Source organism: Magallana gigas, chromosome 2, assembly GCF_963853765.1.
Source record: "Magallana gigas chromosome 2, xbMagGiga1.1, whole genome shotgun sequence".
NCBI lineage: Eukaryota > Metazoa > Mollusca > Bivalvia > Ostreida > Ostreidae > Magallana > Magallana gigas.
The window spans coordinates 34,214,099-34,228,014 of record NC_088854.1 but is presented as its reverse complement, the minus strand read 5'-3'; the positions used below and the strand labels follow the sequence as shown (position 1 = coordinate 34,228,014).

General features: G+C 32.9%; 1 protein-coding gene across 2 annotated transcripts in view; it reads left to right on the top strand.

The window, feature by feature from the left end:
• The first annotated feature begins 847 nt into the window (after positions 1 to 847).
• Positions 848 to 13,916, top strand: part of LOC105329886 (dynein axonemal heavy chain 8) — a 102,496-nt gene continuing 89,427 nt past the window's right edge. For both annotated transcript variants that reach the window (XR_004596080.2, XM_034445845.2), the window contains exons 1-13: positions 848 to 897; positions 3,600 to 3,804; positions 4,628 to 4,762; positions 4,976 to 5,066; positions 5,664 to 5,815; positions 6,484 to 6,679; positions 6,835 to 7,004; positions 8,367 to 8,543; positions 8,720 to 8,833; positions 8,931 to 9,038; positions 9,857 to 10,105; positions 10,264 to 10,461; positions 11,376 to 11,452. Coding sequence is in view for 1 of the 2 variants with exons in the window: in XM_034445845.2 (XP_034301736.2) it covers positions 3,616 to 3,804; positions 4,628 to 4,762; positions 4,976 to 5,066; positions 5,664 to 5,815; positions 6,484 to 6,679; positions 6,835 to 7,004; positions 8,367 to 8,543; positions 8,720 to 8,833; positions 8,931 to 9,038; positions 9,857 to 10,105; positions 10,264 to 10,461; positions 11,376 to 11,452 (1,856 nt within the window). In the remaining variant the exon portion in view is untranslated. The remainder of the gene's footprint in view (positions 898 to 3,599; positions 3,805 to 4,627; positions 4,763 to 4,975; positions 5,067 to 5,663; positions 5,816 to 6,483; positions 6,680 to 6,834; positions 7,005 to 8,366; positions 8,544 to 8,719; positions 8,834 to 8,930; positions 9,039 to 9,856; positions 10,106 to 10,263; positions 10,462 to 11,375; positions 11,453 to 13,916) is intronic.

The following is a 13,916-nucleotide window of genomic DNA, read 5'->3' as shown; positions in this document are numbered from 1 at the left end:
CATTATATGTTTTGTTTAATTATATTAAACATCAAATGTTTAACATAAGACTCGAGCCTTGTTTACATTACAATGATTTCTTACCTCGTACCTTGTAACTTGACTTTAACATTCAATATTTAATCATTTAAAATGCAGGCACGTAACACCAGGGGGCAGGGGGGGGGGGGGGGGGCGGGGCTGCATAAAATTAACATATAAAATTTGAATTATCATGGAGTCGCCCCTCTCCCACTTTTTTGGGAGTAGGTAAAAACTTGGTATTAAAAAACAGTAGTTAGGAGTGAAATTGAATTTCTAGACTAGCCCCCCCCCCCCCCCCCCCCACGGATAAGGATTTTGAAGATTTTAGAAAAGTCATTTTTTTTTTGCTTGTGATGGATTTTCAGATGAGTCTGCCCCCCCCCCCCACTTTCAAAAACGATGCTACGTGCCTGAAATGCGCCAGTAAACCAGTTTATGCCAAAAAAATAAAATTTTTGATCTCAAACCTTTTAACTGGATTACGATATAGTTAATCTTTATATTTCAATTTTTTTGTTCTCAATATCATTAGCTATTGTTAAATGAAATTGATAAGATGATATTCTCTATGTTTTAATGTCTATGTGCATTTTCTCATGGGAGTAATAACGTAAAGGCACTGTGTATGTGTTTGTAGTTCCCGCCTCTGAGACTCTTCACAGACGGTCAAAATATAGTGCGCGATAAAGTATGTATGCCCTTAAACCAGTCTTTGATATATACCATGATTATATCAATAACTAGTGGAATTACATAATGACTAGTGTTTCTTTTATCTACTGATAGATATATATTTTCTTTTTTTACGTATTAAAAAATGGCGTATGAATTGTTGCAGAAGTTGATATAGACGCTGTTCATTTCCGTAAGATGGTAAGTTGTCATTGAATGAAATTAACATAGAGTCCGTTATTAGAACATTTGAAATTTGAACAAAAAAAAATTCAATACGACGAAGGGCCATTGCAGCATTATATAATCTTTAGCTAATTGATGTCAGAAGCATGGCCAACATCAATGTTTGCCGTAGGCCTAACGTTACTTCTGGCCACAGCGCGATACGAATTTTTTTAACGAGTGACGTTATGTTCCGTTATACTTTATAGAAGCAACACACCTACCGCGCTATTAAATTCCCTTTATTAATTATATGTAGCGTATTCTACAACCATTGATAAGCATTCATAACAACGTACAAGAACGTCTCCATTACAATCACTAAATTCTGTCATCTGTAACGTTAACGTTAATCTGCATAACGTTACTGTAATTTTTTTAGTCGAACGTTACAGTTGTATAATTTTCACTTTTCACTGATTTCGCATTTAAGGGCATTGGCAACCTTCCTGGTTTCTGGACAAAATTTTTCATAAATTCTTAAATGAATTTATACGTGTCAATATAGACAACAACAGACAATAGAGACCCCTCTTTCCATCCTTATTAAAAAAATATTTCCAAAAATATTAATTTCGCATTCAACATTGATTTCAATGTAATTCAAGGAACAAATCCCAATAATTAATATTTGAAAGGAGCAATTTTTTTATGAGTAAGATATGTGATTATAAATTAAATGATACATATTATTGTAAATCGATTTTATATGATATCCTACTGATAATGAAATATAGGGCGAATATTTTCAGAAAAGTATGAACCTAAATTTGCTCTTTCCTATTCAAGAGTTACCGTCCTTGATTTTGTCACTGTACACACACACAGTAAATAATACAGATCATTAACAATTATCTATACCGGTACTTATCTTTGAGGTATCAAGAGAGAAGAAGGTTCTAATATTTTTGAATTCCTAGTTAGCCTTTAGGCGTGCTCTAAGAGAGCAATAGTAACTCATTATTTATTGTCAGAAATGTCTCTTTTACAAATCAATAATTAAAATGTGAGTCATTGAAAATTCTGACTTAGCAATGAGGTCAGTTTAATTTAGAAATAATCTAATTGTCCACAAAATAAAGCAGCTATGAATAGTTTATGTGTATATAATATTTCATGCATATACATGTATATGTGTGTACTGTACTATAATATCAAAACAATAGGTATGAAAATAAATGAATTTAGACTCTCGGTCTACTGTCTTTTGTTAAAGAGTATCGGAGTTAATCAATGTTTGGTTCACTTCTTTTTTTTTTATTTCGCTCGTCAATATCTTAAAGATGTTGCGATAGGTCTGACCCCCCCCCCCTTCCTCGGTCGTATGTCAATAGTAAATAAGAAAACGAAAGGTCATTTAAAATCTTTCTCACAATGTTTGCCATATAGGAATTTGCTCCTCTCTTTTCTGAGACACATGTAGCCTGCTTGTTGACGCAGAGCGATATATAAATATCGCTTCATCTTTATACATGACAGTGATGACATATTTTGTTTACCTCGGAAACACTGCTTTTTTACCATAATATTCAAAAAGAGCTCATATTACGGGAGACTACTCCCAGTTGGAAAACAATTCAAGAGGGGTAACTCTAATTCATTGTTTAAAAGAGAAAATGCAGGTGCGGAATTTTTAAATCCGGAGCACTTCGTTGCCAATGCCCTTAATAAAGAGAGACAGCTGTATTTTAGACCAAGGGAGGCAACTTCGAATTGAAATGAATACTCTTTTGATTCACAATTTTATACCCACTCACTTTATGAGTTAAATTATGAGTTCTTAGCTCACCTTTGCCAAAGGCTCAAGTGAGCTTTTCTTATCAAAGATTGTCCGTTATCTGTTGGCATCATTCATTGTTAATGTGTAAACTTTTCACATTTTCATCTTCTCAAACGCCAATTTCAAGACAACCAAACTTGTCTGTTGTCTCAAAGCATTATTGGGTAAATGAGATGCAAGTTTGTTATTTATAGGCCTAACGTAGGGCCACGTCTTCTTTAAAAGGGAGATAATTGAGAATTTGTTGGTATTTTTAAAAAATCTTAATTCACAAAAACCATTTAGTTAGAAAAACTGAAACTTGTGTGGAAGCATCCTTAGGCTGTTAGGTGCTGTATATTCAAGTTTGTTCAAATCATGATCCCTTGGGGAAGGGTGGTCCATGATTGGGGGAAGGGGGTGTTTATGTAGGAATATATAGAGAAAATCTTTTAAAAAACTTCTTCTCAAAGTCCAATTTGCCAGAAAAGCTGTACGTAACTTGAGGGGAAGTTGATATGGCATTGATGAAAGAAAAATATGATGCAATTCTGTATTGACGCCTCATCTTTTTATCAGAACTCAAAGGAACAATTTGTAATGGGAAATCATTCAGATGTATGGTACTCAGGACACATTGCATAATTATTTAATGTAATTGTTATCATGATCTATCAAGCTCTCAAATAGCCTGTATGCTACATCTTGAAGAAATACAAGGTGTATATGTTTTCAGAAGAGAATTCCTGGTACATGTGATCTATTTTTATATTGTTTTAAATTTTGATAAACTATAAAAAATGAAATTTGTTGTTTTTACAGTTAAGATACTGAAAAATGTAAATATTTAATCATTATAAATCAATCATCAATATTATTATATAATTTAAAAAGCTGGAAGTTACTTTGTGCATTTCAGATAAGCTAAAAACAAAATGTCCTTTGCAAAGCATTCTGCGGGAGGTGGGCCTGATCCACAGTCCCCCAGTACAAATGACTTGTTTTATGAACGAAGAGAGAGTGTCATCTATGCCAATCCCACCGCTGCAAAACCAGTACCGGGAGGCAGGAGGCGAAGCACAGTGAGCAGTGTGCTGACTACAGAAACTATCAAAGAGAGACAGGTAGGAGGCGATAAAAGAAACTGAAATTCGCCATATAATAATACTTTAAAATTATGATTTCATACTGCAGGTTCAATACCTGTGATATATTGGTTTTGAACCGGTGTATGCATACCAAAGTCTTTAAATACCCGGTAGTGCCATTTCTAGAACTTCAATGCCTTTTTTTCATAGAGTGGGTCTGGATGTGCTGCATATTTTTGTCATTGTCAAATTAAGGTCTAATGGAAAACAAACCATTTTCTAAAATTGCAGTGATGACCCTTAGAAATATCATTTAATATCCCAGCAATTGGAACATTTTAAAAAACTGATATATAAGTCCGTAAATTTGCCATGATTTGTGGCTTTAGCATTTAAATAACATCTTTGAAATGGCTCAACGGTTAGAACACCAGACCAGGTAACCTTATAGATCGAGGCATTTTAGGTTGAGGATTTGATAACACCAAAAACTCCAGGCGTTTGTTTTTTCTTTTGTTTTTCATTAATGAAACTATTCAAACTGGTTATAGATAAGATTTGTGCTATTGTAAATTTGTACTACCGGTATATCATCAAAATAGATTTTAATGGGAAAAAACTAAATTAAAATTGTAGTTTATGATCAATCTAATGGGCATTTTTGCCATCTTATTCCACCCATCAGCTTTCAAGTTGTAGTTTTTAAGCAATCAGTGTATGTTTATACATTTACATGGTAGTTGTTCTTGCCTAGTACATCTTCTTGGACCAGAATAAAATGAATACTCATGGGCTTTCATGTCATGCAGACAACTGTAGGAAAGAAAAAAATAAAATGGAAGGTCACAATTTTATTTAGCAAAAAGCCAAGGACCAAAGAGAAGTGAGAAGAATGTGCATGACAGCTGCACACAAGTATATAATCAAGTTAGTGGCCAACCACATTGGATTGGATCAGGGTGCTGTGGAAGAATTCATTTTAGATTCAGAGAGAGTGAGTAAACAGTTATTGGCTTTAAAACATGTGATGTTGCTTTAATATCTTTAGTTGTCAGTTATGGGTGAAACACAAACAATTCAAAGTAGATTATTTATTGTTGCCATTTTGTGGCTGGATCGATAGTTTCCTCACAAACACTTGCATACCTGGCAGACATAGAGATCTGTAGATGTAACACATATTACTAACTTTAATTTGTTAAAACAGCACATGCAGCTGTTTAGTAGCTTCCTAGACAAAGATGGAGTTAGAAGTTTGAAGTTTTACTACCAAGAGTCTGTGATGCCTAGCATAGATGGTAAGCTTAGTTTGTACTTAATTTTAAGTTATAGTTATAACAGTGATTTGATGATGCCAAACCTGATTGATGATGAAAAATGTCAAATGCTTTGTGAAGAAATAACCAAGTACTGGGTAGTTCACTTTTTTTAAGGAGATATTTATTAACTTTGCTGATCTTAATTAGATAATCTGAATATAGTGAGATGTTTATTATGGCACTAAATAAAATGCATTTAGTAGTGTAACTCTAGGGTCCTTAGCTATGAACATAATGCACTTACAATCATTGTCTAAGAGCTATATCCAATGCAGTATCAGGTAGGCAGTAAGAAATGTTGATCAATAAGTTAATAAATTCAATCTCAAATAAAAGCAGTTCTTCAAACCAAGAATATGTACATTATAAATTTTTTGAATCTAAACCTAACTTGTATTCTACATGTAGTTTGCAGATGTATTCAATTTTGCTCTTTGTTTATAAAAAAAAAGTCATTAAAATTGAGTTGTCAAACACTGTAAAGACAAATTTTGTTGATAGCATGGATACAAAAAAATACATTTTAACTATATTACAATAGCTCCAGAAAGTGACTGATATTTTGAATTGATGCAGATTGTGGTCGAACAATTCATGGAGTAGCTAAAGGCACCGTGATGATGAGAGTGTTGGTGACCAGTGGGACTGGAGACAAACTAAGGGGGTCCTGTGTGTATTTCCTGAGAACTAACACAGACATTAACATCACCAGCAAAAACATGGAATCGGTACATTAATTGTATCTTATTTCAAAAGGGTTTTTCTAAAGGGTTGATTTATTGTTTTGTCACAAATTTTCTGGCGGGTGGGCGGGCGGCTGCCAAAAGGGTACCCTCATTGTACGGATACCCGGTAACTCCTCCTACAGTTTTCAAGATAGGAAGTTGTTCTTTTGCAGATCAATTGTACATATATCAGAGGTGTGTATATTGCTAAGATTTTGATATCCAATAATTTTTGAAAAAAATACCATCTTTTGAACTTAGTCATTTTTTGGCAAAATATTGCATATAGTGTACCCTCATTGTACAGATAACTACTCTTACAGTTTTCAAGATAGGAAGTTGTTCTTTTGCAGATCAATTGTACATATATCAGAGGTGTGCATATTGCTAAGATTTTGATTTCTGATAATTTATGAAAAAAATACCAGCTTTTGAACTTAGTAATTTTTGGCAAAATATTGCATATAGGGTACTCCATTTCACTGGATACGGGTTGACATGGATTATGGATACAGTTCACATAAATGAAAACCTGATTTGCTGTCACATTGACAGCTTTTCATTTGTCTTTAATTTGAAATTGAAATTACATTGAGAATCTATTTTAACTTAGAATAATGGGTGTTTAAATTGTTATTTGAAATCACATGAAATTTGATATTCAATTTTAGGAAATCTTCTTTGGATACCTAGATATGAATCAAAACTCAGGAATTTTGTCTGCATTTGAATCTGTGTTGGCTAGTGTGTATTTGCCAGCAATGAAAGCATACTCCAGATGGGGAGAGTTGGAAGAATCTCCCCAAGGAAGGAAGACAAAAAAACACTTCATTGACAATTTTGACAATTTTCTAATGTATCTAAGGAGTAAGTTTTCTTTTACAAATTATACAAATTTTTTAAATAACTATATTTTCCATTTTTAATTTGTTTATGTTTTTCAAATTTTGATTGATTTAATACTTGTTCTTATATATTGAAACATTAGTATTTGTTTGATAATATGTATCTATCTTCAAAAGGTGCTCAAGCTAATTCAGGAGAAGGAGTTCGTTTGGCCAAAAATACAAGTGAAAAGGTCAATCTGAAAGAAATAAAAACTGTCTCGGATTGTATTCCAATATCATCCAATCCAGATATTGTGGCAGATATGGAAGACTTAGCATCAACATGGTGCAAGCAAATTGAGCAGGTAAATTATGTCTACCAAAAAGAAAGAAAAACAAGTGTTGTTTCAATATTTTACATAGCTGAAACTCTGCCAAATAATAGAAGACTTGACAGAAACCTTGTAGATCAATATTACAAAGAATGTGAAATCAGCCAGTCTCACTGGCAAAACTGGTAAATATTTTAAATATCTGGTAATTTTTCTTATTTAATCGGTCAGAACGACCGGTAATATAAAAATGACCAATTCAAGACTTAACCTCATTACGAGCAGGATGTAAATGTTTGCAAACTTTTGTTAACAAAACTACAATCTCAACTTCTCGAGCCTTTCCGGAAGTCTCCGAAAAGCACCTCAAATGTCATCATCAGAAACCCACGGTCGGTCTCGCTTCTCTTACCTTGAGGTAAAAGAAGCTAGACCGACCGTGGGTTTCCGACAATGCTCAAATGTATTATAACCATATGTTAGAATTTTATACAACATTGAGTCGTAGACTGGTTCTCTGTCTCTATTGACGAAAGATTGCGCATATCAGACAGGCATTGCCTGCAGTCTAAATGGAGTCACTTTGTATTAAGTCAAGTATTGGCTAGATAACCTTGTGTGTCACTTCACTTTTAGGGTATATCATTGACTTTAATAAAGTTTAGCCAACATATTATCAGATCGTAAAATGGATTGTGTTGATTTCAAGTTTTAAAATGGGGGTTGTCATGGATGCCTATGTATAAAAAATATAAATATAATGCAAGAAAGGTCTAAATTTTGGACTGCTATGATGTAAACAAAAATATCTAATTTGTGAAACCTTTCCAAGTCCACTGATTTCAGGAAAAACTTATCCTTGTATAAGAGTAATTTGGTGTTCCTAAAATACTATTTAAAACCACATGTTGTGGACTTCGTTTTTGTGGAAATTGATAAAATGCTTGTGACCTGTTACTTTTCATTTTAAATTACAAAACCCCACGAAATAAGAAAAAGGAAATCAATTATTAAGTCATATAAATCTTGACGTCATATCTGAAATAAAGGGTATTTAGTGTTATGTTACAATAAAAATCTGTGATTTATCTCCCTTTAACCGCAAACTTTACTTTAAAGATCTCTTTCATCCAAAATACTAAAATATTAAAGAATTTATTTCTTTACAATGTAACTGAATATTTATTAATCATTCCAAACCCCCAAAAAAGTTTTAACAAGTTTATTCCCCATTACTGTATTAAAAATGCAAGGATTTTTCATTCAATACTTTTGTGAGAAGGAGGTATCAAAGATTATTGAGAACTTAACATGATACTTTATGGTTATTGATAAATATAATTCAATTGCTGAAATATAAATCTAAAATATGTATGTAGTATTTTGTATTGAAAGATTTTAGCTGAGAGTGATCAAATGAGGAAAGAAGCTGATGATACAGGTCCCTTAGCAGAATTGGAGCATTGGAGACAGCTTATGGCCAGATTTAATGCACTGCTGGAGCAAATTAAGAGTCATGAGTGTAGAATAGTCATCAATATCTTGAATGTAGCACGGTCAAAGGTTTTAAGGGTAAGAATTTTAAGGATCACCTACTTAACTCTGATTTTTATCAATAAATTAATAATCTCTGATTGCATTTGATATCATCTTTTCCTTGAAGCGGTATGTAAAGATCGTGGGTAACGATATTGGTTAAAGTGATTTCAAAATTTGTCTTTAATTATATTCAATTGTTAAATTATTAGAAATGGAGGGATCTTGACAAAAGAATTACAGACAATGCCAATGAAGCAAAAGACAATGTGAAATTTCTGTATACGCTTGAAAAGTACTGTGAACCATTGTACCACTGTGATCCAGTAAGTAAAAATCAGATTGTACTGAATAATATATATAAAGAAGAAAAATGCATTTTACTTATCTTCAAATAACTGTTGATGTTGTCTTTTGAACCAGATTTCAATGATTGATTGTTTGCCTGGTCTGATTAATGCCATCAGAATGATACATAGTATATCCAGATACTACAACACATCAGAAAGAATGACATCCCTTTTTATTAAGGTAAGTTTATCTGTGCTCTATAAAAGCAATATAATGTTAGATTTAATTTAAACAAAGGTTTGGGGATATATAGGAATCAGCATATATAATTATATACACTGTCTATAGTTGCTGTCTGTAAATACGTTTTCAGGGCCACAATGTGAACTAGTTTTTGTAAGCTAATTGTGCTGTCTTGTAAAAATAAAGAACATTACTATTATTATTATAATCACCTTGTCCATTTGGGATTGCATGTACCATGTTACATAGAAAATGAAATGTTAATTAATTTAGGGCTGGGACGATACTGTACCTAGCCGAGTCGGTACATATCACGATACATGAGATGAGATATGATACATATCACGGTACATTGCAACTAAATGAAAACATGAATAAGGGTTTAAAATTAATTCAATCTGTCGATATATTACCGCATGTCCAAAGTTTTTTTATTACATTTAAAATGAGCTTTGCACAATATACAAATTACTTTAGTCTCGAATACACTACTTTTATATAAACAAGTAATCCAAAAGTTTTCCACACTCCAAATTTAGCTTCTTAACAGTTTTGACAACTTTACGAGGTTTTCCCCCATCTTTGTACTTTCATATTAGGCGCGCGGACTAAAAATAGCCGACGTATGAAGCTCGGATATTTTTGGAAAATAAAAATAAAGTTCGCTTAGGTATCGTTGTATTAATGGTAAATGTATCGATCCAAATATCGTCAAAATAAATACCGTGATGCACCTGTGCATCTGTGGATCGTCCCATCCCTATTAATTAAATTGTTCAGAACTAACTTTTCTTTGAATTCAATCTGAATTTCAGGTCACAAACCAGATGGTGACAGCCTGCAAGACCTATATCAATGGAGATGGAATGACAAGACTATGGGAACAACCTAGACAGCCACTGATAGAAAAACTTCAGCATTGTGTATCCTTGTACAAAAACTACCAAGCCATTTTTCAGAGGACAAAGGAGAAAATAGAAGCAACACCTGGAGAAAAGCCATTTGAGTTTTCTGAAATGTACATTTTTGGAAAGTTTGAGACCTTTTGTCGAAGGCTTGACAAGGTATGATCCAATTTTCATTAGTTTTTCTGAACTAAAGGGATTTTTGTGAAAATTTTTATATCTATTTTGCTGGGTAGGAGGATATTTTTTGATTTAAATTTAGACTAAATAGTTTGATACTTGCATATATGTGTCATTAATTAATCAACGCTTTGCAGATCATCTCCTTGTTGAATTACATTGAGTCATTTTCCTCCCTATCTGATTGCAAAATTGAAGGCATGGATGCATTTGCATCAAGGTTTGGACAAATATATGGAAGCATCAAGAAAAAACCATATGATATTTTGGACCAAAGAAAAACTGACTTTGATGGTGATTTTGAGGATTTTCTCAGACAAATGAGAGATTTAGAGGTAAAATATACTGTGTTTTCTTGATGTCAATATTTTTTAAAGCTGAAGGATTTCAGAATGACACAGTAATTTTTATTAACCCCCCCCCCCTCACCCCCACCAACACTTTTTTTATACTAGGTCCCGAGTTTTTGGCTTCCACCACTTTTTGCTTGATATTTTGATAGGGATCATAAATTCCTTTGTGTTCAAACTACGTTCAGTGGTTCACCCACTATTATGAAAAATGGAAAAATGTCCAGATCATCTGTTTTGAAACGCCCCTAAACCGCTTCAGTGTTCCATACACAACCTAAACTAAAAACTCTATGGGGAGTTTGCATTGAATCTGCCATGTAATAGCCCGTATGATAACGTTGAAAAATTGTGCGAGTTATTCGGAGGGAGTTCCGAATTATGAAAATTTTAAGATCTCAACATTTCCGATTGTTAATCTCCATAAGAAATTTGTTTCCATTCCTGTGAACTTTTATGAGTGAAAAATGATAATTTATCAAATGAATGAGGATATCTTGGATATTTTCCCTTTTATCAATTTCAACATTATTGCTTTCACAGGTAAGTGTGTTTTTATTAAAAATCATCAAAAAGTGATGGAATTAATAACTTGGGACAGGCTATAATGGATAAATTTAGAGGAGGATGTAATGATTGTTAAGTTAGTTTGTCCATCTGACTTTCATGTATTGTGTGTCATGATAATGATCTTAGGATATTGATCATCATCAATATGACTTTCATGTCTGGTCCATAACTTTTGTGAGAAGAAACTATCTGAGGTTCATGCAGGGTACAAAGGTTGCCTATGACCTGAGGGTTTTCATGACCCTGACCATTACTGGAGATAATTTGCCTTTAATTATCATACGCAGTCAAAATATATTTTAAATAATGAAACATTTTGTCTTTTGTAGGTCAATATTCAAAATTTCATGGATGTGTGCTTCCAAAAAACACCGTCAGCTTTCCAAGCCTTGCAACTTTTGAATAGGTAATTTTCGGGCTCAAAATTCATGCTTGTCATCTTTCCGTTTCTACCCAGGAGTTTGGGCAACCTGGTTATTAAACAGTTTGCACAAAAGTAAAAATCTTATTGATAAATTGTGTAACAGCTTGAAATTATCATACTCTGGAAAGGAAAGTTATCTTATGATATTCAGGAATTGTCTAGTTTTTATTTACCTGGTAATTTTATCCCCGCTCCGAAGGTGAAGGGGGTATACTGTTTTACCCTTGTGTGTCTGTCTTTCCATCTATCCATCTGTCCTTAACAAAAATTTCTGTCTCATTTTTTGCAGCAACTATTATTATTGCAGATGCTTGAAATTTTAACACACTATTTGTTTAGGCTGCCATATCAAGGGATATATTTTATATTTATTTTTTAAATGACGACTTTGTTTATTCTTAGCCTAAATTCTCAAACAAATTTTCGTCAAAGATTTCTCAGCAACTATTTATCGCAGATGATTGAAATTTTATCACACACTATTTAATTTGCCTGCTATAATGTGGTATTTATTTTTGTACCAATTGGAAATCAAATCCTGTTAAAAATGAAAATGAGATTTTAAAATCCACGATGGTTGCTTTTCGCAGTCTTATGCAGGTTTAATTCATCGATTGTGTTTAATAAGAAATATACAGTAATCATTGATTAAAAACTTCTATTTGATTGATAAATCCAGTATGAACTACAGTTCGGAATTATAACAATGTTTTTCTGATGGTAGGGTTAGTATGGACAGTATGGTAAATCATTCAGAGCAATATTACCGGTATATAGAAACTATGAAGCAGAATAAAGTGAACATAAATTTAAAAAATTGAATTCTATAAATATAAATTCTATATATAATCTCAAGAATACGAAATAATTAAATTGTGATTAATAATTGTCAAATTTGTCTTAAAGTCTCTTTGGCTCAAGAGCTTTCATTGATTTTGAAATAAGAGATTTAATTGGCCCTTAAACAATGTGAGATAATAAGGGATCGAAATATAAACAATTGTTCAAATAGAAACCACTATCAACTTTGACATTATTAAAAAATTATGCTAATACTTAGTATTCAAGTGAAAGAGACTTATTGTTAGGTTTATCAAATCAGTTCCTCCTTTTTAGATGGTGGCTATAAATAGCCACGGTCTATTGCTACGGTCCTGACCGGAAGAGTATTTCTCACGGGGACCCTAGCGGATAACGAACGATAACTCTGTTAGGTACATGTATGCAGTGTTATACAGACAATGTTTTATCTACGTGTCGTATGAGAACTAATTTTAATCTTATCAGATATTTTAAGCATTATAGCTGCTAATTATTTTGTACATACATTTAAATAATGTATGAAATTGTGTTTTATTTTAAATGAGCCGTTACCCTGGCTGCTTACGCGGTATTAATAATTTAAGCACCAACTGCCAGTTGACGTTTAACTGTATCAGGACTGCATAAACTATATCACTGCGATAATTGGTCACAATTGGTCACAATAATTGCTTCTTGTCTTTTTTATGATATAAATAATTGTCAGAAACCCACTATTTAAACTGGTTTGCCATTTTATATTTCAGCACAAAACACAATACACAAAAAACTTTAAATTTACGATAAAAATGTGTTTAATTTTCGACTGACCTGTGATTTACAATGTACCTTATTTTGTACCTCACTCAGTCTGTAGAAACATTAATTTTATTACAGACACCTCGATATTCATCAGACAATATTTACTGCAGATGTTGACGCTTTACTTGCTGCTGACTTTCTCTCAAACACGCTAATCGATGTCGGATTGTAAAATTAACGTGCAAATCGGGTCGCCATTTTAAATGTATATAAACTACATTTAACGATGTTTCAAAGATTTTGAGTTCAGATTTTTTTTTACATATGCGTCTTATCGATTTCACGGCGTGGTAGCTCGTGCATCTCTAATTTGTAGCAAACGCTAGCTTTTTTGTGAGAAAAAACATGCAATATTCCATATACATTTATGGTACATTGTGAATGGTAATGTAAGATATAATAATTTTGTTAACTAAACAGTTTCTGTCAATTTTTTTCACAATGAACTGAATAACGCAATTCGATGAGCGAAGTACAAATAGTGACTTTAATTCATATGCGCCCGTCCCTGCTAAATGTATTAGAGAATCTTTCCTTTGGTTTCGGGGCATTTTTTCACTAACAGATAACATTATTTACATTTGTACGTAAACATCGCCCCGTTTGTTCTCAAATAATTTTTAACTCGTGAGTACAACTCTATTATGAACTTTCTTCGACATTTGTTTCCAAGTGTTAGCATCATTTTGTCAACATGCATTAACAAATAGGTGGGCCTATATAAATGCGCCAGTTTGTTGCGACTCGCAATTGAAATACACACCGGTTAGAAAGTACGTGTCATCACTTATCGCAATGCTACATCAGCCGTACCGTATACACC